Source organism: Diabrotica undecimpunctata, chromosome 5 (genome assembly GCF_040954645.1).
Source record: "Diabrotica undecimpunctata isolate CICGRU chromosome 5, icDiaUnde3, whole genome shotgun sequence".
Taxonomy (NCBI): Eukaryota; Metazoa; Arthropoda; class Insecta; order Coleoptera; family Chrysomelidae; genus Diabrotica; species Diabrotica undecimpunctata.
Genome location: NC_092807.1, coordinates 152,243,515 through 152,270,886, shown reverse-complemented (window position 1 = coordinate 152,270,886; position 27,372 = coordinate 152,243,515). Strand labels below are relative to the sequence as shown.

Sequence of the window (27,372 nt, the reverse complement as noted above, 5' to 3'; positions counted from 1 at the left end):
CTTGGGTCGTATAAAAGGAAGAGGTGTTTTGAATTGATAATACTGTTGAGCTGACACTGAAAAGTTAACAACCTTATTTTTATGCAGTGCGTTTTTTTTGTTGTGACTTGAGGTAGACACACGCATTCTGTTGTTGCAGGTAAGAGGCTGTATTTTTTTTGTTTTCGTCTGAAGTATTTAGAATAATAAAAATAATTTGGTAGTTGGTTTTTAATTTTTTGCTATACACAAATTTATTCGTTTTAATACCGAATACAAAATCCATTAAATCGTGCAATAGTATATTGTAGTATTTTTCAATAAATATTTAGTTTGCGAGATGAGTTTTGCAAAGAATAATTTTAAAGAATTAAGCTCAAATCTCTGCTTTAAAACAGAACTAGTCTATGTCCGAAATCACAACTTTTCAGCAGAGCAATTTGAAGTTTTTCAGAAGTTTAGTTTTTCTTTTTTTTTTTTTTTCAAAGATTAACGTTTACTTTGTGCATACTTTTCAATTAATCCAGAAACTTTTACATTACTATAAAACTAATTTTTTTGTTTTATTGTTTTAATAAAAAATTAGGTGGACATAGACTAGTGCTGCATCAGAATTATTAGTGCAGAAGTAGTTTATCTGGACTGACGCTAGTTCTACACTAACAATATTCTTTATTTTTACAAAAACACGCAGTTGCTATTTAAGTAAAGCCGAATGAAGGAATGATTAAATAAATTACTACTGTTCATAAAAATACAAATATTTAATTAATATGTCGCAGATTACAAAATAAATTATATAAATAGTGATTTCTTAAATTAAGTTCCATTATGACTTTAAATTCAAATAGATGTCGTGGTACACGGTCGGAATGACCAATGATTTACATATACACCCTCAAAAATGTTTTGCATAATGTAATATTTTCAAAATTATACACTAAATCTGTTGAAATCTATTTTTTTTTAACAAAATACTTTATTATATATATAAAATTGTATGTTTTGAAAAAACAATAAACAAAATTTAAAGGATTAACAATTTATTATTATCATTTTTAATATGTATTAAAAATATATTTTTTTAAATTTGTAAAGATATAGGAACTAATACTTTAATATGCCGTATTTCCACCTCTTGTATCAATGCAAGATTAAATGCGATGTCCCGTGCTTCTTATAAGTGTATTAATGTAGTTTTGGTCCATGGTGCCCCATTCTTCAATCGCTGCTATTCTAAGGTCTTGTAGTGTCGTTGGGGGTGGCTGTCGGGACTGAATTTTTCTTTTGAGCATATCCCATCTGTTCTCAATGGGATTGATGTCATATGAGCAAGGTGACCCTTGTAATATGACGATATCTTCTGTCTCTAAAAAATCTGTCACATGTCTCGTACGATGGGGAGGCACATTGTCGTCCATAAAAATTAATTCTAGACCAACAGCTCCTCGCCGCAAGCGTACAACAGGCCTAAGTATGGTATCAATATAAATTTCTCCATTCATGTTACCAACAATAGGAATTAAAGGAGTTTTATTATTTAGCATGATGCCGCCCCAAAACATTATGGAGCCACCTTGATATGATACTCTTTGGACAGCTTGGTTAAGTCTATCCTGTCGATTTGGGTCCCTCCAAATCCTAATTTGGTGATTATCTGACAAAAGGCTAATTTTAGTTTCATCAGAAAACAACAAGTTTCCCCATCTGTTGTCATGCCATTGTAAATGTTCATTGGCCCATTCCAGTCGAGTCCTTTTCTGTAACATAAGCTTTGGTACACACAATGGTCTTCTTGTAAATAAATTCGCCAAATGTAACCTGTTTCTAATAGTTTGATCGCAAATTACAATATTATGAGCTTGCTGGAGCTCTCTTCTGATAGCTGGGGCAGTCATAGAGGGATTTCTTCGGATAGTTAACGTTAAAAAGCGTTCTTGGACATTGGTAGTAATTCTGGGTCTTCCGCTTTTTGGACGATCGCTAACAAAATTCGTCTCTCAATATTTTTTCACAATCCGAGACCCATCACTCTAATTAACTCCAACCCGGACAGCAACGTCGACTTGTGTGTGGCCTTCCTCAATCAAAGTAACGATTCTAGCTCTGTTGAACTCAGATATCACTTATATATTTATATCTATATTGTTCACTACAAAGTGAATAAAACGCAAACCAATTTTTACAAATATCAGTTTTTGAATGAACTGATGAACGACAATATGAATACTGAGAATCTTTCCGACGATTAAGAAACAAAAAACGAGCAATAAAATACATTATTTTAGTAGATAAAAAAATCAGTGCAAAAAATTTCAAATGAGAAACGTTCAGTGGCGTTACAGATAATATGCAAAACATTTGTGAGTGTGTGTATATATTTCGAATCCTCTAATTTCTTTGTACTAATAGGTATACTTTCAGCATTCAATATTACGCTCAGTAATAAATCTGATAAAATTCACATCACACACAAAAACCATTATGACACGTACCTTCTGCCACTTGATCTTTTCTCCATTTTCATTTTTGTCCATTTCGGTACAAGTTTGTTTTCTGAATTCAACAAAATCGTAAAATTCATTCATTTCGATAACATTGTATGAAATCTTTCTACATGCTGTTCGTGCAATAAGGTACCACTGACTTGGCACGTATATAGCAACATTTTTTGAAGCCGTCTCAATATACGATATATACTATCACTTTCGTGTTGGGTATGTCCCTTTTCCAAGGAAAAGTGGAAAATTTTAATCTTATATTTAGCATCTAGATCTTTATACATTACGACAATATTTCTGTTAAGATTTTGTCCCCCTCAGTTGTCAAAAAAAACACATTTTTTTTTTTTCCTTTCAGAGCCTTTTCTTCTACTAATTTTTTAACACAGGAAGCTACTTGATTGGATCCTCTCTGTGCTTTTGTTTTATTCCACATGTAGCAATAACCTTTTTTTATGAAGATCATAAATACTCAGATTGTAAACAGAAAGCTTTCTACGATAATACAACTGAGATACATCTAAATGTGGCGTTTGAAGAACTTGTTGCAAATCAAAAGCTGCTGCAAAATAGGTATCATCATTTTCACATCTCTTGTTTACATGGTCTTTGCTGTTTTTATGTTTTTCACATAGGTCACACAAATCTTTTTTGGGTAGAAGAATCCAAGGTTAAAATTTGTGTTGAATAAAGATCTGTAGATAGAAAACTTATAGTATTGTTGAATATTTTTATTCACACAGTCTTCTGTATATAAATCATACATTTTTTTAATATTTAGATTTGAATCTAAATATTTCCTCTGTGTATCTTTTCGGCAATAATGGCTTTCTACCCTCGGAAACATATTGGTATGATCCATCACTGTCTGTTTAATTTTGTCAGGTAATTTTGTAGTACAGACATTTTTTCCTCTTTAATCTTCGCCAACTGTATTAAGTATTTAATCTCTTTTGAAAATGCCGTTTTTACCATTTGATATGAAAAACATTTTACAAACTCTTTCCTTCTTTTCAGAAGTACAAAGATAATAGAAATAAGACATAGACCTACGTGATTGTTTTGTACTACTACCTGTCGACGTTTCTTTATCATCCTTATCGTTAACATCATTAGTGCAGTCATCAGTTTTATTATAGAGAGAACATCTCTCTGACGATTAATGTTGCCTAGGTTCCAGAAAGTATCCAACGTCATAGTACGTTCTTCTTCTGTAAATTTTGAATCACAATTAAACCTACAATTATTGCACGGGGCTTTCTTTGCTCTTGCTTGCACTCTGTTGGCTCTTTAGTTTATATACTCTTTTTGCTTATTCCTTGGAGAAGACCAAGCAGGGTTCACAGTAGGAAAATCATGCCTAGATCATACGTACACATTAGAACAACTGACAGAGAAGAAAATGGCAAAAGGTAGACCGGTCCATCTGGCCTTTGTTGATCTAAAGAAAGCATATGACTCAATACCTAGAGTCAAATTATGGGAAGCAATGAATGATCTCGGAATCCGACAAACACTAATAAAAGCAGTTAAAGCACTATACAAAGAAAACAAAGTAGCTATTAAATGTGGAAATAAAGCCTACAATCCATTTAAGACGACAAAAGGACTTCTACAAGGCTGTGCTACGTCCCCTACTCTGTTTAAAATATTCTTGGAAAAGACACTCAAACCATGGAGGAGAAAGTGCGAAGGAATGGGCATACCAGTAAGAGACGAATACCTATACACCTTAAGTTTTGCCGACGATCAAGTAGTCATCGCACAAGATGAAGAAGATCTCAGCTTTATGCTCAGAAAACTAGAAGTAGAATATAAAAACAACGGAATGGAAATAAACTTAGAGAAAACCGAATATCTAACAACAGAAAACAAGGATATGAGAAACCTAGAGATAGACGAGGGAAGACAAATAAATGGAACAGATAAATTCAAGTATTTAGAAACCATAATATCGAACCAGGGAACAACAGAAGAAGATATAAACAACAGACTGAGACAAACAAGAAACTGTATAAGACAACTAAACTCAGTGTTGTGGGATAAGAACATTACGATAAAGACAAAAAAGAGAATATATAACACCCTGACAAGAAGTATCCTGACATATGGGTCCGAAAACTGGACAATAAACAAGAGAAATAGAGGTAGAATAAGAGCAGTAGAAATGGAGTTCCTGAGGAGAAGCTGTAGACTTACAAAAAGAGAGAGAATTGAAAACGCAGAGATTAAGCGGAGAATGGGAGTGCAATCAGACATAATCGACTATATAGAGGAGAAGAGACTATCCTGGTACGGCCACGTCAGAAGAGCGGACAGAGGACGCTGGATAAACAAAATCACAGAATGGAGCCCGATTGGAAGAAGAAAGAGAGGAAGGCCCCGAAGGTCATTCAGAGATGAAATCGACGAGGCTATGGAGAAAAGAACCCTGCGAGATGGAGACTGGAATGACAGGGAAAATTGGAGAAAACGGTTGAGTGAAGGAAGACAGTGAAAACTGTGGAAATCCTTAGTAGTAGTAGTAGCTTATTCCTCTTACTTTGTAAATAGTAATGGTAATTATAGAACCGTTGTAGGTAATATATTTACAAAAACCAGACTAGCTCTGCCACGATCTGGCGAGTGCAAAACGTGGTCTATCTCCAGATAGGCTAGTTCTGCACTCAGTATATTTGATTTAAATCAACTCAGATGAGAAGAGAACTAATAAATGTTGACATACAATACTTCTGCACCAACAAAATTAAGATAATGGATATAGACTACTTCAGTAATATTTGAAATGCTTAAATAATTTTAAACCTGGACTTCTTAATTTGTTGCTTAATTATTACAAAAATAGCTTTAGAAGTATTTGGAAAAGTATTAGTAACTTTTCTAATAATTCACAAAAAACTTTAATTTTGAGTGATAATGGGGACAATATTGCATGTATTTAGCTATAAAAATTTCAAGAAGTTTCATTTGCTTGTCAAATTTAAGGTGATACTTGACAAATTTGTCCACTTGCGTAGAAAATTAAGTGAGAACGCATTCGGAGGAAAAGAGATACATAATGCGCTCGGTCTCTTCGCCTCGTTGGTACACTCCATACTACAAGTTTACAGAGAGTGACCTTATTTATTAATGGAACTTCTATGATATGTCTATATTGTATGTTATTTTGACGTTTCAATTTTTTCTTCGGAAATTTTTCTCGAAATACAAAATATTTTGTTTTTGTTACTTGGTAAAAAAATTCTTCTAATAATTATATTTTATTTGACTCATTAATATTGACCATTCAGTCATGTTGAAGCGGCAGTTTTTTCGAACACTTCTATAAATGTCTCGTTCTGTAATTTTATAAGAGGAATATTGGCAGAGATGAAAGCTTTACATTTGCGTTTCAGTAAACTGTATAAGAATAAAAGAACAGTAGTTAATCTTATACCTAGAACATACCGACAAAACATTTATTACGTAATTTTTATACTAGAGTTGTCGTAATATTTTATATTATAGTCATATATTTTATTCTTTGGATCTTTGGCATTTTAGCATTTTAGAAAGTCATAAATATTTTAATCTGTTGTTTATTTCTTTACAATAGAATAATACCAGCCCCGTTGGGATGGCAGATTTCATTCTTTTGTTAGGCGTCGAAAATGATGTAGAAGCACCTTCTTCTATATTTTTCATTTCACAAGAGATCCGTTTTATAGTGGCTATACTTACTCCCGTTGCTAAGGAAGCACGCTCTTGAACTTATTTAAAATCTTTAACATGCGGATTTTGCATCGCTTCTCTCTGCATAAAAATAATTACATTTGCTATTACCTCCTTCCTTTGTCCAGACAAGACTTTGCCTTCTAATTTTAAATGAAAATCCATGTTTATAATTTAAAATACTTAACAATAATTATTTAAAAAGTCAAATCTATTGTAATACGATATTTCTTCAACACACAGTAACTTTAAACATAAGTAAAATAAAAAAAACTTTGTCGCAGACTATATAAGTACCTTGCACTTCGAAGGGCCAAGAAATAATAAGGCCGAATGGTGTTGTGGTCGAATGCGCATCGTGGGTGGAGCCTAATTTCAAATCGACCAAGTATCACGTTAAATTTGACAAGCAATATTTCTAAATTGAAATTGTTTATACCAGAAAGCTTTTATCTACAATATAATTTTGTATAAACTATTAGCTCTACAAACATTCTGAAAGCAACAAATTGAAGACAAGGGATTATTTTATTAAATTAAATCATTTAGCATAAAAAATTAATGTTATTAATTGTAAAATAGGTTTACAACAGTACTGTGAATTTAAGCTTATAAATATTTAAAATAACTTAGACAAATCAACATGTATAAAGGTAAATTATTTTAACTTAACTTACTTAGAACCCGAGTTAGCCTTTTTTTCATTTCTCGATTTTACTATTTCAAAAACTGAATTGGTCTTCTTCTTCATGTGCCTTGTCCGTTCCCAACGTTGGCAATCAACATGGCTATTCTGACTTTGTTTACGGCTGATCTGAATAGTTCAGCAGATGACAATCCGAACCATTGCCGCAAGTTTTGGAGCCACGAGTGTCTTCTCCTCCCTGGACCCCTTCTGCTGTCTACTTTTTCCTTGAACGATCAGCTGTAGTACTCTATATTGACACTGAATTGGTAACTTCAAATTTATAAAATTCGGAATATCTCGGGTTATATCAACAAAAATTGACTTTTTTCTCATAGCAGGTAGCTCGTTGCATTAGCATTAATTCAATTACTTAATTTGTGAATTGTTTTTTTTTTTTAACTTTAACAGGTTGACTGCCAGTGTTTCCTATAGGACACACGCTAGACTTCTGCTAGAACCCAGTGTCTCTTATAGGACACATCTTCTTCTTCTTCTGGTTCCTATCCGTTTCGGATGTTGGAAATCATATTGGCAATCATGACCTTGCTCGCTGCGGCTCGAAACAGCTCCGTTGAGGTTTTCTTAAACCATGTTCTTAAATTCCGCAGCCATGATATTCTCCTTCTACCGGTTCCTCGCTTACCTTTGACTTTACCTTGCAATATAGACTGCAGCAGGGAGTAACGGTGCTGATTTCTCATACCGTGTCCCAGATATTGCAATTTTATGCGTTTGATCGTAAACACAATCTCTGGTTCCTTCTTCATTTTTTCTAGAACTTCCTTGTTCGTGATCCTTGCTGTCCATGATATTCTCAGCATTCTTCTATAAAGCCACATCTCAAATGCTTCAAGTTTTTTAATAGTGGTGTCTGTAAGCGTCCATGCCTCTGCCCCGTACAACAACACAGAGAAAACATAGCATCTCAAATGTCTCATTTTTGTATCTAGGGATATGTTGTGACTTTTGAAGATGGCGCTCATTTTGTTAAAGACCGTTCTTGCCTTTCCTATGCGGCACTTTATTTCCTGTACATTGCTCCACTGTTCGTTTATAATGGTTCCCAGGTAGCAATACTGTTTTACTCGCTCTATCTGCGTCCCATTAATGTATAGATGAGCCCCATTTATATTCTCCTTGCTGATAATCATTTGTTTCGTTTTGTGGGTATTAATGTTTAGTCCGTACTGTTGACTGTACTCGTTTATTCTGTCCATTAGCCTCTGAAGTCCCTCTAAACTATCTGCTATCACCATGGTGTCGTCGGCATATCTAACAAAGTGGATGCTGATAAGCAGGAAGCAACAGCCTGCTCGACAGTTACGGATAAGTAACATACTAATTGACCATGTAGAATCTTATGTGTACCTTGGCACCAACGTAAATGCAAAATGGGAACAGGCCACAGAAATTAAGGCGAGAATAGAACGAGCTAGAGCAGCATTTAGCAATATGAAAAAGCTCCTCATAAGCAGGGATTTGTCTCTTCCCCTAAAACTACGTCTAGTTAAATGCTACATTTTTCCGATCTTACTGTATGGTGTGGAGGCCTGGACGCTGACGGAGACGCTCACGAGAAAACTAGAAGCATTCGAAATGTGGGTGTACCGACAAATTCTTCGTATATCCTGGACCGAACATGTCACCAACATAGAGGTAATCCAAAGAATCGGAAAGGAGAAAGAAATCGTGAATACAATTAAATAAAGAAAGCTTGAATATCTAGGCCACATATTGAGACACGATAAGTACCGTCTACTGCAATTGATTGTCCAGGGAAAAATAGACAGTAAGCGAGGGCCGGGCAGGAGAAGACACTCGTGGCTCCAAAATCTGAGGAAGTGGTTCGGGCTCACATCGGTCGAACTATTCAGAAGCGCGGCAAATAAGATCAGAATTGCCATGTTAATAGCCAACGTTCGCAACGGACAGGGCACTTGAAGAAGAAGATTTTGAAAATGATTTTCTTAACAATTGAGTATTTTCAAAGTGGAGTAATAAAATGTTTTTTCTATAAGTATTTTCAATATGCTTCGTCATCTGAAACAAAAAGAAAGTTAGTCCACAATAATGTCATGTGCGACATAGGCATTGGTACGCTGAAAATGTCAATCAAAATAAGAAATAATCAAGTTTCCAAATTCACGTTGACTTTATAAACACATATGATAGAGTTTTCAAAAAAAAACTAGCCAGTAAAAATAAAAGTTTTATGTATTAGCTCTGGCAGTCAACCAGTTAATTATTGTATACCTTTTCTAAAGGATTTTTAAGTAAAACTTTTATTAAAATTTCTCTTGTGCTTCAACTTGAGTATATGGCCTGTGCATATTGTGTTCATTGAGTAGACTCAAAATGAATAGGTTTCTTGCGTTCCTACGGTGCAATCAATACAAATTCAACTTTTTATTTTGTCTCTCTGTATTATCTAGATAATTTGTCTTTTTTCTTGTAATATCTAATTTTATCCATAAACGTATCCAAAATGTTATCTATCTTTATTCATTGTTCTATTTACCGAAGAAAACACGAAATATTTTTATTCATATATAAATGTTTCCTTTCTAAATAAAATCAATCACTAAAATTTGATAACTATATATCTATATTTAAGATAAAAAATAAATAAACGAGTTTTTCATCGTTATCTGATAATAAAAATCAATATAATAATAAAAATTTCCTAAAATTCGTTATCAACGGAAGAGAAATTCCTATGATTCAATGTTATGTACACGCATTGGATTTTCAAAATAAATATTTTTAAATTTACCTATATAAAGTAATTGTAAGGTGAATTGTTTTTTATCATTTTTGAATTTATTGTTTTAGAATGTTTCTCAAGACAGTAGTCCTAGTTTTTCTTGCAAGCTTCCAGACATTAGGTAAGTTTTAAGAAATATTCAGTAATTAATTTTTAAAAAATATCTTTTTATATAAACATCTACAATATTGTGATTATCAAATTTGAATATTACTAAAAAGTTTTTGAAAGTCGGATAGGAGATTAGATAGGACAGAGGAGGAATACAGTAAGCGACATAAAAAAAATTATAGCAAAATCTAGAGGGGACACTTAAACCTAAAATTCTGGAAGCTTTACAAAAATTATTGTTTTTCCAGTACCAGTTGTTTTATGATCGTGATTTATATAGTTTATCAATACAATTATATTTTAGTTTTATTGTTTTATACAGGGTGAGTTATGAGGAACTTTACATACTTCTACCATATGTAGAGTCCCTCAGGGAGCATATCATGTGGCCACTAAAAAATGTCAACTCCTCTTCTTTATTAATTAACAGGGTGATTTGTGTAATTGACCATTTATTTCATTTTACTGTAGTGTTTATACGGCTCATTTGATTTTTTTAATTTTTGCTTGATACAGTACACTACTATCAAGCATTCGACTGGTATTAGCTAAACTAAAAAATTCCAGGACTGGCTTTGAAAAAATTAATTTAGGGATTCGTATTAAATATTACACCCTGTATAAATTTTTTTTAAAATGCTATAAGTGATTTTCAAACTACATAAATAGCCAATGAAAACGACATATGCGACAATGTTGTCGCACTTTTATTAAATTTTTAGTGAACGATCAAATCTTACCAAAAATAGAACAACCATAATGAAGTATCAAATTATAAGGTATTAATTTAAACAAATGTTATAAATTTCAAACATTTTAATTAAAATGAGTTCCTACAACATAATCTAATACGTAGAAAATTAACATCTTTACTGTCACTTTGTATTATCTCTACGATAGAATCAATTGTTTTTCAATTTTAAATTTTTACTCATAGATCGTATTGGGGCATTATTTTCGATAAATAATAAATTTAATTGATTAAAAAGTCAAACCTCTTGTATGTGTTAGTTTTTGTTGATTGTAAATGATTAAAATTTTATGTCAAATAATAATACATTGCATCAACTGTACTAAATAAAAATAAATCTAAAAAAGTTTAAAATGAAGGTTGGCGTTGACCGTTTGACGTTTCTTGATATTTTATACCCATTGTCATTATTGTCATTATCAATTGTTATTTATGTGTACAAGAATACATATTTCTTCTGTCATATCTACGTTAAGTACATTGTGTTAGTTTTGGTAGAGCTTTTGTTACGTTCGTTCAAAATGCCACATCAGTTTTCGACCACAGAATATGCAGACATAATATTTGTTTATGGATTCTGTAATGGGAATGGCAGGACTGCTAGTAGAGAATATCGCAGGAGATTTCCTAATCGTCGAACTTCCAGTCATCCAACATTTGGGTCAGTTTTTAATTATTTGCGAGAAAATGGCACTTTTCCTAGTGGAACAACAGAGCGACATGTAGATGAAGCGCAGGAAGATGACATTATGGACGCCGTTACTATGAACCCTACAATAAGCACTAGACAAGTAAGTCGAGAACTCAATGTTACTCAATCAAAAGTAAGTAGAGTCTTACAAAAAAATAATCTATACCCATATCACATTCAAATGGTTCAGCGACTACATGCTGGAGATGAGATCGATAGGTTGGAATTTTGTAGATGGATTAACAATAATCGACCAACGCTATACAGGACACTATTTACAGATAAAGCCCAATTTACCAGAGACGGGATAAACAATTCACGAAATTCACATGTGTGGGCAGAAGAAAATCCCCATGCTATTCGAGAACGTCGTTCTCAGTTAAGGTTTTCGGTTAACGTGTGGATTGGTGTCATAAATAACCAATTAGTAGGTCCTCACTTTTTTGATGGTCCTTTAACAGGGCAGGTCTATTTGAACTTTCTACAAAATATTATGCCGAATTTGCTTGCCAACGCGAACGTTGCTATCCGAGGGATGTATTTTCAGCATGATGAGGCACCCCCATGCATGATGGGACACTTTTTACTGGCAGTGAGACAACATCTCAATAATGTTTATGGCAACAGGTGGATAGGACGTGCAGGTCCTATTTTGTGACCTTCAAGATCCCCTGATTTCAATCCCGTTGATTACCATATTTGGGGACGATTGAAGCAACTAGTTTACGCAGTGAATATTAATAACCGACAACAATTAATTTATAGAATTATACATTGTTGTAATACTATTAGAAACGATCCCCAGAGTATCCGTAATTCAATACGTCAATTAACAATTCGGCAACAAAAATGTGTACAGGCTGCAGGGTTCCATTTCGAAAATCTATTTTGAATTATTTTTATTTTGTTACCATTATTGTATCTTTTCCAGTTCTAATTTATGGGTTTATCATAACTATGTACATATTTTTAGTTTTTTTTTAAATTGTTCTTCGTTATTGTTAGTAGTTACTGTTTTTTGTTGTGCAGTGACTCAGTTTATCATTTCAATTAAAATGTTTGAAATTTATAACATTTGTTTAAATTAATTACCTTATAATTTGATACTTCATTATGGTTGTTCTATTGGTAAGATTTGATCGTTCACTAAAAATTTAATAAAAGTGCGACAACATTGTCGCATATGTCGTTTTCATTGGCTATTTATGTAGTTTGAAAATCACTTATTGCATTTTAAAAAAAATATATACAGGGTGTTATATTTAATACGAATCCCTAAATTAATTTTTCCAAAGCCAGTCCTGGAATTTTTTAGTTTAGCTAATACCAGTTGAATGCTTGATAGTAGTATACTGTATCATGCAAAAATTAAAAAAAATCAAATAAGCCGTATAAACACTACAGTAAAATGAAATAAATGGTCAATTACACAAATCACCCTGTTAATTAATAAAGAAGAGGAGTTGACATTTTTTAGTGGCCACATCATATGCTCCCTGAGGGACTCTACATATGGTAGAAGTATGTAAAGTTCCTCATGACTCACCCTGTATTTCTGCTATTTTATCTGTATATATTTGCATAATTATTTAATAAAATAGTAAAACGTCGAAAATTTAAGATTATTGAATTACACTGTAAATACTATATCACGTCAGAGTTTGCGGAGTTCTGCTAGACATTCAACGACGAATCGCTTTATTTTGTAGTCAAATTGAAAGCGTTTAGTAGAGTTTCATGTCACTTCCATTGTTTATCAGTGACTTCACGTAGTTTTTACTGTTAGTAATATAATCTGATATTTTTAACTGACGAAAAAGAATATATCAGTATTAAATTAACAAAAATGTCTTCCAGATACCCAAAACATGTTGACTGGCCACCAGGTAAGACAGCCAATGCAATTCCCCTTCGTGACGAAGGTTACATGTATTAAACAATAGCAAATTGGGTAGTGGTGCCACAAAAGGAGGTGTAATAAAAGTTTTTAAACGTTATCATAACACTGGAATGACAAAATCGGCAAAAAGAACAGGCAAAAAACCGAATGTTAGTCAATACAATAAGAGCAGAATATTATGCCTGTCTTTGGAAGATTCTTTTTTCAGATCCACAAAAGACATGAAACTATTTTCAAATCAACTGGTTTACGAATATCGGACCGCACTGTCAAAAAGAAGTTGTTTGAAAGTGGATTGCGAGCAAGAACTCCTACAAATAAACCGCTTCTGAAAAATAAAATCTGAGGCAAAAGCTAATTGATTGCACAAATGAAAAGAGCTGAGGGTGACCTATATCCAGCAGTTCCTGATGATGAATATGGAATGAAACACTAGATAGTTAAAAAAGAGCATATAAACAAATTATTGTGATTTAGAATGTGGTCTTACACAAAATACTTTACATAGTATGAACGCAGAAGATTACAAACAAGGATGTTTTGGGACATCTGTAGCGGAGACAATGGTATTAACTGCTGAGATTTATAATATCGGCGAAAATATGTAAAGAAATTGATATTGAAGTTAAGTAATCCAGACCTCTAAACGCATTAGTATATCAGTAGCTGACCTTTAAACCCGATAAGAATACAGAAGCCTACAACGACAGTAAAATTAAATTATAAAATAAGACCTAATTCATTCTTTAACTGTAATAATTGTCCTTTTAATTGTAGAAATAAATTTTAAAGAAGTTAAATTCGAAGCGAATTATCTAATTTTGATTTAAATATAGTTCAAAAGGTGTTTTTAGAGCTATTGCAAACATAACTTAACACGTTCAGTGCTCATGACGCACTAGTGCGTCAAGCTGTTTCTTGTAGAGGGGCACATGACGCACCGATGCTTCATATACTCTATTGAATATAATGTTTGTTTGTATGTTAGCACTTATAGTGTGAGTATTATTTTAATGATAGCACTTGTGATAAGATGTGTACGTCGCAAAATATAAATTGGGATATTATCAGGTGCATTTGAGGCAAAAAAAATAGGAAAAGACTCTACTTACCATTGTATTCAATGTGCTGATCTTCCAGGTTTGTGTGCTGGGAAATTCTTGGAAGACTATAACCGGAATTAATTTAGTGTTTGTAAAAATAAACAAGGCTTTTGTTAAATTTATGTTTTTATTTATATAATATGCAAGAAGGTTAAATTTTGTGTTTCAATTATTATTTTGAATCCAAACCAAACTAATGTTTCTTTTTATTTATTTATTGTATAAGTATGTTCTAACTTTCCCTTCTATGTTAATAAATTTTATTTAATGCTTTTAGGATTTTTATATTATGAACAACTGTATAAATATGCAATAATAAACTATTATTATCTATGACGCACCGGTGCGTCATGCGCACACTAAAACAATACTACGTATATCATGTTCATGATGCACCGGTGCGTCACACAAAAATTACTCAATTGTGTGTTTAATTTTAACATTTAACTCTTACAATAAAACACTAACAACAATGCAGAGCAAAAACTTCAAAAATATGTATCAGACCGGCAGCAAAGAAAAAGAAGTGTAATTCTATTTTTATATCGACTGGTCCAACGAAGACTGTAGTAACTCATTTTTTATGTAATTGAGATAATTATAAAAATGTATTTACACTGTTACCAAAATTCATTTATCTATTAAATGGATGTTTTTATAGCATTAAGTGATACTTTTAATAATGATCTTACAAGGGTAAAACAGATTTAAGACAGAAATGGTTATAAGTAACTTTTGAATGAATTACTATAGTTTTCGATCGAGATATTTTTAAAGTAATAAATACCAGAATTATTTGTTTCTTAACTTTATTTATATAAAATTCTACATTTTGAAGAAGCTACTGATATAATTTGCAGTTTTATATTTTAATTCAATTTTCCTCATCCGACTCTTCTTCGCTCTCAACTGAATCAACTTCGAGCTCGACTTTAGGAGGTACATAACTCTTTGAATTAAGATTTTTATAAAATCCATGGTACATTGTGGGTATTTTGCCGGTATTATACAGCCACAGTAATCCTTTTAGCTTTTTTTCTTCAATTGGTAATGGTGCATCATACAGTTTCGGTGGAAATTTGATAGTAGTGGAAGGCCGTCCTCTGCATTTTCGATTTAATTTTATGTCACAACCTCTAAAACCATCATCGAATTCGTATTTAAACATTATAGAATTTTGGTGTTCATGCGGAAATTTTATTTCTCGTATTTTGCTAACTTTTATTGATTTCTTTTCGTTGTCAAGTTTCCAATTCTCGGTATCAGTCAGTTTTTTAATATTAAAAAAATTATCTTGGGACATTTCCGTAACATCATAAACTCTTCCTGTAGTTTAAGCCATTCTAATTAATGTAACCCACTGTTCTGGCACATATACAACCGATTGCCTTTTCTTTGCATGTTCGATAACAGCATGCATACTGTCACCCTCGTTCTGAGTGTGGCCTTTTTCCAGAAATCTGTGAACAATATTAATATGAAAATGAGCAGCAGTAAAAGCAAACATCGAAAACACAAAACGATTCCTATTTTGTCCCCCACAGTTGTCTGAGTAGAATATTATCGTTTTAACACTTTGTTGTGCCTTGAGATCTAAAAATTTCCAGAGGCAACTGGCAATTTCATTAGGACCTCTTTTAGCCACCTGCTCGTGCCATACATAGCAGTAACCCTGATTATTTCCAACATCATAAACTGTAAAGTTATATGTAGAGTATTTGCTTTTGTAGTAAAAATCACTTACGTTAGACAAAGGGGTAGCTAAAACCTTTTGAAGGTCAAAGCAAGCCACACACAAGCTCTTATTATCTAGTGCAAGCTGTTTGTCTATGTCTTTTAAGTTTCTGATAACTTCTTTGTTTTTCATATGGGACTCATATTGTTCGAGCAATTTTGCTTTTTCAGCATCACTAGCCATATTAAAAACAGAACAAACAGTACACTGGTCCTTTTTTGGTTTAGAGAACCCAACATTGAACTGTTCATTGAAAATATCTCTATACTGGCGTGACGTGGCAGCTGTAGTGATGTTATTTTTTTCGCAATGCTCGTTGTACAATCGGTACATTTTCTGGATAGTTAGCCCTTCTTCAAGGTACATCTTCATCGTATTCTTACGGGTATAATGGGAAGGTACTACAGGAAACTGATTTATGTGATTTTTTACGTTGTCTATAAGTTCTGGTGATAGTTTATGTGGTCTGTTAGTGTACTTTCCACGTTTATCTTCCTCTAATGATCCACCATCTTTCAGTTTCCTTAATGCTGTAGTGATCCAAGTTTCTGAAACGTTAAGGGTTTCCAAAAACATAGTTTTGCAAACACGTTGTTTTTCATTGCGAATGTAGAAGTAATATTCTCGAGAGTAATTTCTTCGAGACCGTTGTTCTGCAGTAATAGTTACTTGTTATTTGGCAACCTGTCTCACATGACGAGCAATAAAATCCCACTTTCTCGTATGATCTTTTAACTTCCAAAATTCATTAAAAAAAAGGTCTCTATCTTCTTTAGCTATTTTGGTAGCACATTTTAGTCTACATGTGTTTGCGCATGGTGCACCCATCTGTCTTCCTTTAATTTGAATACCTTTTCGATTTTCATGTTCAAGTCCCAGGTTTAGACTTGTTTTAGATTTTTCATCCGCCCACTTACTAACGTCTCTAATTCTTTTCCTACTTACTCTCTCTATATTGCCTCTGCTTCTTCTCTTTCTATTTGTGGTTGCTTCAGTTATATTCTTATTAGGTTCAATTATTACTTCAGTGATGTTTTTGTCTTCTGTCGGAATGTAATCTGGGTCAGTATCAGAGTCTGCATGAAATGGTTCCTCATCGCTTTCCTTCTCAATTATTTCATTTTCATTCCTATTGGCTTCATTCTCTTCTAAGCTTACTAAAATTAAACAAAAATGAGGTAAATGCCTACGTAATATTTTTTCATGCGGAATTTAAACCGACCTGTAGAACATTCAGGATTAATATCAGTCTCGTGGTCACCAGGATTCTCATTCGCCTTTTTGTATTTGCTTTCTTCTACAATACTTTCAGCAATATGTTTACCTTAAAAAATAAGTAGGTTTTTACTTTGCTGTTATTATTTTAAATAAAGTTTATTATAAATTTACCTTCAAAAGAACGATAAGAAATATCCGTTTCAGTGTTTTTATACGCTTTCTCAGCCAATTCCAATATTAACTCACTTCTGGAACACATTATGGCAATTATAACAAAACTAAACTTTTGAACATAACCTTAAACTAACGCAGAATACCGTATCGCCTCAGATAACAACGAAGACTATTGTAACTCAAGATACAACGATTTTCTACGGTTGTTTTTCATAATTCGGAGATACTATAAAACTCTTACACGTAATATTGGTTGCATACCTACGTTTACTGAGATACGATTCTTTCCTGGGGAAGATATCATTATGTTTTATTGTTTTGCGCTCGTAACTCAAAAAGTGGAAAATTTGAGTTACTACAGTCTTCGTTGGACCAGTCGATATATTCTTATCCATATTATTTTTTGCTTGATAATTACTTTATTATTTTATTTTTTAATACTGTTATTTAATAAATTATTTATTATTTACACAAAAGTACTTATTTATTTATTTATTTTAGACGCAACGCCAGCCAAAGTAGTGTGTTACTTTAGCAATTGGGCTATATACAGACCAGGTAGTGGAAGCTATGCTTTGGAAGATGTCCCAGTTGACCTATGTACGCATTTAATTTACTCATTTATTGGAGTTGACGATAAATCATGGAGTATTTTGGTAATAGATCCAGAGGTAAGAAATGGGCCATTTTTATCTATAAAATATGCATAAATACGGAATTTTCAAAGTCTTTTTTTGGCTGCTACCAACTATCAAATTTCGGAAATCCCTATTAGAAGACTCTTTTCACAGAAAGGGTTTAATTTCGGAAGCCATTCGTTATAAATCGGTTGTACTGCAAACAATAATTGGGTTATTCTACATCTTCCATTTATTCATGATACCCATTCTATAAATCTGAAATCCTGTATCAGCTTTTACCTATACCAACTTTTTCATTATTAGAAATCAATAATTTAAATATACAAGGAGTTCGTAAAATACTGGAAAAATATTGTGAAGCATCAATGACAATTAACAATATTATTTAATAAAATTTTAAAATACAATAAAATACCAGAAGAATGGAGAATGAGCAAACGAATTCTACTATTCAAAAAAGGACATAAAAACAGTACGAAAACTACAGAGAAATAAACTTATTGAATACTACCCTAAAACTTACAACTAATATATTTTACAAGAACTAATGAATCAGAAGATAAGTTTAGCAGATGGACAACAGGATTTTCGAAGTAGAAAATCGTGTACAGATGCAATATTCATCATAGAGCAAATTACTGAGAAATCACTAGAGTATAATAGACCAGCCTTTCTGTGTCTGATTGACTTGAAGAAAGCATTTGAAAGAGTAAAACTCAAAGATGTATTCCATCATCTGTATAATAGAGAAGTTCCCCTAAATATTATAAAAACTAATAAAAATATTTACCAAAACAACAAAATGGAAGTCAGAATAGATAGACAACTTACAAATCCTATAGAAATAAGCAGCGGAATAAGAGAGTAAGGACTCATTGAGCCATATGCTCTTTAGTTTAATCATAGGTAAATTCATTAAAAGCGTTAACAAAGGAATAGGATACATAATGGCACACAAAGGAGTAAAAATACTCTGTTACGCAAAAGACGCAATATTGATAGCCTAAGATGAAGACAGTCTGCAAAGACTGGTTCACAGATTTAACATACGAGCAAAACAATTTAATATTACAATCTCATCTCAGAAAATTAAAATTATAGTAATCAGCAAAGAACCAACAAAGTCAGTGTAAGACCAATAATGGCATATGCCTCATAAACAAGACCCGACACACCCACAACACAAAGGCTACTGAAAACGGCAGAGATGAGAGTATTGAGAAAAATTACAGAAAATACGCTGAGAGATCGAAAGAGAAGTAAAGACGTCAGATGAAAATGTAACGTCAGTGTATAAACGAATGGACATGAAATAGAAAAAAAAAAGAATAAAATAACTTCATAAGCAGAATGACGCTGACAGGTGTCTTCAAAATAGCAAGAGATAAGTCACCAATCGACATAAGAAGTATCGGACGACCTCGCAAAAGATGAAGTGACAACCTTTCGTAGAGGTATTAATCCACCAGTGAACAAACAGAATTGCTTATAAAAGAGGAAGAAGGAGAAAAACTTCTTTATTAGCTTTTAGTGACTACTTTAATTTTATATTTCTCACTTTTTGGATAATTCTTTGTAAATCGTTAATGGTTTCTACTACTAATAAAGAAAACGTTAACCGAAAGATTCTTCTTCTTCTTCTAGTGGCGCTACAACCCTTTGTGAGTCTTGGCCTGCTTAACAATGTTCTTCTATTCTCCCCTGTCGGATACTTTCCTTCGCCACTGCCTGATGTTCATGGTTTTAAGATCCCTCTCTACGTCGTCTATCCATCTTTTACTGGGCCTTCCTCTTGTTCTGTTTCCTTGGGGCTTCCATCTCTGGACTACTTTTACAGCTCGATTATCTGGCATTCTTTCTAGGTGACCAAGCCAGTTTAGTCTTTGTGATTTTACAAATCTGACAATATCTGCGCTCTGCATTAGTTCATCCAGCTCGTGGTTCATTTTAATTCTCCACGAACTATCGCTGCATTGGGTTGGTCCAAATATCTTCCTTAGTATTTTGCGCTCAAATATTCTCAGTTGATTTTCATCAGTGGTTGAGAGGGTCCACGTTTCACATCCATATGTGACCACTGGTCTAATTACTGTTTTGTAACCGAAAGATTATTCTTCTAAATATCTTTACTATCAGAGTTACCATTTCTAGTATTTGGACTTCCTCCTTATTCCTTGAGCCCATGTCGGGGCGTAGTGATACTCTAGATATTGTTAGCTTGCTGCGATCCTGTACCATATGGACGGCTTTATGTAGGGATTTTCCCACCAGAGTCTTCATTTGGTCTGCCCATCGTGTTAGAGATCTTTTTCTTGGTCTTCAGCCTGCTACCTTTCCTTCCACAACTAATAGTTTCATGGTCTCCGTTATTCTGGCTATGTGGCTAAAGTAATTATTTAGGTATGCTCGGTTTAATTTTTTTAATAGCCTGTCTTTTATATAAAGCTCTTCCAGGATTGACAGATTGGTTCAATGTTCTGTCCAGTTCACGCAGAGAATTCTTCTGTAGACCCACATTTCGAAGGCGTCGATCTAACTCCTATCGATTTTTTTTTAAGTCGATGTTTCAGCTGCATATGTAGCAATGCAAAAAATAATGGCATTGACTAACCAGAACTTAGTATTGGGACTTACAGTGATAATAATAAAATTTGCTTGTTAAAGTTCCAATAGGACAAAATATTTGAAGTTGAATGTGTTAAAAGTTTAGTATTTGAATATTATCATTTAGCAATCGCTATGATGAATACCCATGCATTTGGGTACGTTAAAAATCTTGTAGCCTCATACATAACGTATACTTACCTTAGTGGCCTTACTTTCACAATTTGTATTTTAGCTGGATATTGAACAAAATGGATTTAGAAACTTCAGTGATATTAAGAAAACTCATCCTCATGTTAAATTAGAAGTAGCAGTAGGCGGATGGGCTGAAGGTGGATCTAAATATTCCGCGCTGGTAGCACAACAGGCAAGAAGGGACTCTTTTATTAGAAGTGTAGTTGGTAAGTGCATTATATGTATATTATGTATATTATTACTAGCTATCAGAAAATATTTACAATTTCACTGTAAATATGTATAGTTTTCATGTTTTTTTATAACGTGGTTTATTTCTAATGTTACATCAACCCTATTTAAGCATGGGCCTTATCTTCTATGCTTGTTAGTGTGTCAGACTATATATTATATCTATTTTCAGTTATTTCCTTTAATTTCCTGTGAAGAAGTTTATTATCGTGTTTTTCTGTAAGCCTTTTATCTCCTTACATGTTTCTGTAAACCCCCTTTCCTTTGCCTTTACAACCTTTCTTTTGATTTGTTTGTAAAATTCTTGATATTAACTATGATATTTATTCTTGTATTGTCTTTTCACATTCACAAACATTTCTAATATTTCAGTAGTCTGTAACAAAACAAACCATATTAAATATGATGTGGGCGTGGTACTTTTTATCATTCTTACTAGCACAAAAACAAAATTAAATTTAGTAGATGATGGCTGTTAGAGGTAAACCAGAAATATTGAATATATAATACTAAGAGAAATCATAAATAATTTGCCATAAGGGCGCTACTTTATCTGTTCTTGGAGAGTCCCCTAAAAACCAAACTACATATGTAACAAATAACAATAAACAATCACACCTATTTTATATATTCGCTCAGCAAACCTGTTAGCAGTTATTTATATGCAAATCACGAAAAAAGAGCACAAGCTATGTTTAATATTAGCTACAGCATAGATTTAATTGGACATATTATTTTACATCTTACTGCAGAAATGTCCATTACAAATTAATACATTCTTACATCTTTATAGGAAGTTCAACTTAAATTTCTCTCGATGACCTGGTAAACATGTTTAAAAATGATCTTAATATTGAATGTTATTAAAAAATAATATTAATTTAAAATTTACCTGGGTCATTATTATATCATATGTAGAACTTTCGCTTCTTACAATCTACGTACAAAATGTAGCGTTACATAAAAAAACAATAGTGATCAAAACATGCCAAAAAAAAATAATGGGATGGACCCCATTAAAAAACACTAACACTGCACTACTCTGGGTATATATGAAAAAAAAAATAAAAATAATGGGACGTGTTTACTTTTTCATATTGACCACCAAACGACTATATTCAGCTTAAGACAATATTTATCTGCTCAAGCAGTATAAAAAAGGTAAAAACTAAGAATTTCTGTTTCACTATATGTGCTTGACTATTTTCTAATAATAACTAAACCGTGGAAGATTTCTCAGCACTAAAAATCAAAAAATCTTATCTTTTCATTCCAATTTTTGACGAGTGAACGAAGACAGAATATTTAACTATTATGGACCGAACTGCAAATTGTTGATACTAGGGCACAAAGTCCTCAGTATTTGGCAAGAAAAAATGCCAGATAAAGGGCTTCTTTAAAAGCTCGACCAGTAATAATTTCAATTCTCACACATGTATGATACCTATTTGCCGGTAAAAGAAAACTTCCCGCCCTAAAGACGAATTTTATCTAGCAATTCATTGGTAAAATTAAAAGCAAATTGGCAGAAGCATTTGGCAATTTGTAAACAAACAATTATTGTGCTTATCTGTTTGAAACAATTTTTACAGAGAAAACGATTTAAGAAGAATGCGATTGCTTTTATTGACTGCAATTAAGATTTGTACAAATAAACACCTAGATTAGGCCTTCCCGTTTGAAATTCAAATGTTTCCTTTTTGAAAATTCTGAGATACATTTTGAATGGTTATGATTAGCTAACTTTCGAATATATAAGTGAAAGAAGCACAATAAAAACCTTATATAGGGTCTCATAAAAGTTACTGCTTTTTGAATTAAATGAAATTTTGAAAAAAATAAAGGTTTTTGAATCATTATAAGTCATCTATAGCTTTTTTGCCAGTTGGTTTGTGTTTTTGAAATTCAGTTTGTTCGTTTGTTTAATTTGGTTTTTTAAATCAGCCCCTAGCTTATCAGGATCATTTGGTGCTCTTTCCGTATATCCATTCTTAAGTTCTCGATATTCTTGATTAATGTGACGTGTAATCTTTTGTTTAGTTTCTTCTTTCTTTAGACTTCTGTCCTCAGTTTATTTTTAAATTTGGGTACAAACAATAAAATAGCTGAGATAATAGTTATAGGCTGGTTTAAATGTTTTTTATTTATGTTTTTTAAAATCTCAATATCAAAACTTTTGATATTGATAAAAAATAATTCATGGATTTGTATTTCCATTTGGTTTTAAATAAAAATAAGTTAAATTAAACAAAAAAAACAAAATTATTAATATGAATTTACTTACATCTCTTTTTTCTATTTTTAGCTTTTATGAAGGAATACAATTTGGACGGTTTTGACTTGGACTGGGAATATCCCGGAGCAGCAGACCGTGGTGGTAGCTTTTCGGACAAGGATAAATTCTTTTATTTTGTTGAGGAACTTCGTAGAGCCTTTGACAATGAAGGAAAAGGCTGGGAAATTACAATGGCTGTACCGGTAGCTAAATTTAGACTTCAAGAAGGTTACTACGTACCCGAGTTATGCGAGTAAGTGTCTTTTCGGTTGGTTTACTATATTGAGATACTTTGGCAGAGGTACAATATCTGTTAAAATCTGTTGTGTGGATCTGTTACCCCGTTTGTTTTTTAATATGATTATCTTCTTCTTCTTCAAGTGCCATCTTCGCGGCGGAGGTCAGCAATCATCATAGCTATTCGGATTTTTGAGACTAATGCATTACTCAGGTAATGATCAGAGTAGTACTGTCTGGGGGCTCGAGAGACTGAGACCTTGGAAGCCCTGAATAAGACATCAAAAAAGATGTCGAAAGCTCGGCGCAATGATAATGAAGACTATTGAGTTTAATATTAATTCCTGTAATAGTATTAATCTTAGCTCTAGGTTTAATTGTACTAACCGCGGAAATCTTTCGGAATATATTCTAATTTTTAATTATTTAATTCATTGTAGCCTAGTTGATGCTATCCACGTTATGTCTTACGATCTAAGAGGAAACTGGGCTGGTTTTGCCGATACTCACAGCCCACTATACAAGAGACCTCATGATCAATGGGCTTATGAAAAACTGAATGTAGTAAGTACATTTAACTTATATTTTCATTATGCTTAAAATATTCATGGCTTTGTCGACAGAAGTTAAATAATTTTATACTTTTATTTAGAATGATGGTGCACAACTATGGGTAGATGCAGGTTGCTCTCCCAAAAAACTGGTAATTGGTATACCCTTCTATGGAAGAACATTCACTTTAAGTGCTGGAAATACAAACTATAATTTGGGAACTTATATTAATAAAGAAGCAGGTGGTGGAGATCCCGGACCGTACACCAATGCTACTGGATTTTTAGCTTACTATGAAGTAATTATTATATAAATTATTAAAAATTGTGTGGCTGTACTAATTATGGTTTAATTTAAATTTTAGATTTGCACCGAACTGTTGGCAGAAAATAATGGATGGACAAAAAAATGGGACGAACATGGAAAGGTACCATATGCTTATAAAGGAACACAATGGGTTGGTTACGAAGATCCAGAGTCTGTACAAATAAAAATGAACTGGATAAAATCAAAGGGGTATGCAGGTGCTATGACTTGGGCTATAGATATGGATGACTTCCACGGTTTATGTGGTCCCAAAAACGTTTTAATACATATATTACATGCTAATATGGACTCTTATAATGTACCAGAACCTCATGTATCAACAACAGCAAGGGTATGATCCACAATATTTATCACTTTTTAAGTTTTTTATTAATATCCATTTAACTTTTAGCCCGAATGGGATAGACCAAAAAGTACAACTTCTTCGGGCAGTGCAACAGCAGTAACTTCAGCTACACCTAAACCACCTAAACCAACGTACTCCAGTACGGTTCCCACTTCACAGCAAACCACGCATGGAGTTTCCACTTCACATCAAACCACGCATGGAGTTCCCACTCAACCTACTGCAGCTTCGTCGCCATCAAATTATCCTGAAGACGCTGATAATTTAACAGAATGTGAGGCAGATTTCATGCCACACAGGGACTGTGATAAAGTATGTTAAAAAGTTACAATATATAATGTTTTTTGGTTTAGTTAGGATAGGAAATATGAAAATAAAGAAATGTGCAATTTAAAATTTGTTTGGTAACAAATTTTAAAATGGCTTATAGATTAGTGTTCCATGTGGTGTTCAATAATGTGAGCTCCATTCTCACTACTAAAAAACTAAATGATATTAATTGAATTCGTTCTTCGAAAGTAACGGCATTTGTATATGTGTATAATATTTCTTCTTCTTTAAGTGCCGCCTCCTTTACGAAGAAAGCCTATCATTACAGATTTCTTCACCTTTGATACTGCGCCTCTAAAGAGTTCACAATGTTACAGTTGCACCATTGTCTTAAATTATTTAGCCAGGATATACGTGATCGTCCTATGCTTGTTTTGCCAGTATATTTTCCTGTATAATGATCTGAAGCAACACATATCTCTCTGCTCTCACGGCATGGCCTACATACTGCAGTTTTCTTACTTTAATTGTAAATATCCTTCTAATTTTTCATTCTTTTCAAAACGTCGTTGTTCCACCAAGCTTATTTTTAAAATTCGCATGTACCTAAGTTTATATCTCAAACGTTTCTATTCCGTTGCTAATTCCTTTTTTAGCGTCACGAGTTTCGTGTTTTTGATAGTAAACATTAGTCCGCCCTTTTTGCTACTATCTATAACCTTATCCATTAGAACCTCCAATAATGTTTTTATTAATAGGTTTAATTCTTCTGCATGTGTTTCCACTATGTGTTGGATGGTTTGATTGGCAGCACCATAGTCGCAGCTAGAGGCAGACCGTTTTCCCCATTTATGGAGTCTGTGTGCATGACTGGTTGAATCCATTAGGCTTTATGACTGGATCAATAAGCTTGGATACTTCACGCGGAGCTTTTTCAGTTGATAGCGTGCGCCATCTGTAGGTAACATTGAAATAATCTGCTGTTTTTTGTGCAGTTATTTGTAGATGTTTTTAAAACGGCAGAATCCTATCTAAGGGACCCCCCAGATATTGTCGGTATGATTGGTCGGATAGTGCAGCCTACTTATAAATTATGTTTTGCCTGAAAAAGAAGAAGATGTTTTATGGTATATTCAGAATCTTCAGACTGATGTTTATGACAAATAGAAAGAATACTTATACTAATATAAAACTTCATTGGAAGCAATTTTTGAACTGAAAACATGTATCCTTTCTAACGCTTTTCTAAAGACTTATCTTTGAAAAAAAAAATTTTAATTTGTATTTTAAACCGTCCTATATCTTTAATATTTTTTTTTGTTTCTAGTACTACCGCTGTGATCATGGCAAACCCACCCTGTTTAACTGCGAACCTGGCACTGTTTTTCATACTGGTCTCAATGTATGCGGCTGGCCAGCGAATTCTGACAGGGAAGAGTGCAGGCCATAGAATATACTTATTTTAGTTTTGTATTTATAAGACTTATATTAAGACTTTTTTAATAAACATTTTATATATAGTTTCTGTTTTTATAAAAAATTAATAGAATTAACAAAAAAAAACAATTTCAAATAAAATTATATAAACCAAAATTTAAAATAATATATTGGACACTTCGAAAAACAAACTAAAATAAAGCAAATTAAACAGATTTTGAATTATGGAACTGACAAAGCGATCTCAAGCTACTATGCGTGTCCGAGTTCCTCAAGCGACTCGAGAAACTGAATTATTTGTGTTCGGCAATATTTCTTTGCGATGTAGAAGTAGAAGGATATCACAAAGACGTATTTTCTTATTATCTTAAGACCTATGATATACCATCACCTATGGTACAGCAGCTGCCACATCTCTTGCTACAAAATTCCTTTTAAAACGGTCATTAGAATCCTCCAAATATATCTTGAAACATCGAAATATGTTGCTTTAATTTCTATGAAGAGGATCTACTTGCTCAGTGATCTACTATGATAGACTATATTCTGTCGAAAAGAGAGTTACAGCCCTCTTAAATCTTGGATGTAAGAGCACTATTATCAGCAGAAATAGGAAGCGATCATAAATTGGTGTTGTGCAAAATCCGAATAAACACACATATGTCATAACAAAACACCAGAATACACCACAAAGATAAAAATCAAAAGCTTCAGGATGACTCCACAAGATACCTATTCCAAAAAAGAATAACGAAAAAAAGCAGAAACACATATATCGTAGAAAGTAGAAAGCTGCGCAAAAATTAAGTCTAATGTCTTAGCCTCGGCCAAGGAAGTTCTTGGTGAGAGAAATATAAATAAAAATAAACCGTTTCCAAGACGAAGAACTAGAAGAATGGAGAAAAATGAGATAAAAAACAGCCAGAAAACT

At 33.0% G+C, this 27,372-nt stretch overlaps 1 protein-coding gene across 1 annotated transcript; it reads left to right on the top strand.

Annotated features, from left to right (window-relative positions):
• On the top strand, positions 1-26,524 carry Cht5 (Chitinase 5). Its single transcript, XM_072533044.1, has 10 exons — positions 1-139; positions 9,712-9,764; positions 17,828-17,997; positions 20,807-20,972; positions 23,303-23,525; positions 23,950-24,073; positions 24,162-24,359; positions 24,426-24,719; positions 24,780-25,046; positions 26,332-26,524. The coding sequence occupies exons 2-10, from the start codon at positions 9,713-9,715 to the stop codon at positions 26,452-26,454; spliced, it is 1,617 nt and encodes a 538-aa protein (XP_072389145.1). The 5' UTR covers positions 1-139; position 9,712; the 3' UTR covers positions 26,455-26,524.
• Positions 26,525-27,372: the final 848 nt, after the last annotated feature.

Excerpts from the sequence above, each read along its gene's own strand:
- Cht5 (XM_072533044.1), top strand. The coding sequence starts at position 9,713 with ATGTTTCTCAAGACAGTAGTCCTAGTTTTTCTTGCAAGCTTCCAGACA. Across the intron at positions 20,973-23,302 it reads TTTTATTAGAAGTGTAGTTG|CTTTTATGAAGGAATACAAT; the intron begins GTAAGTGCATTA and ends TTCTATTTTTAG. Across the intron at positions 25,047-26,331 it reads CACACAGGGACTGTGATAAA|TACTACCGCTGTGATCATGG; the intron begins GTATGTTAAAAA and ends TTTTGTTTCTAG.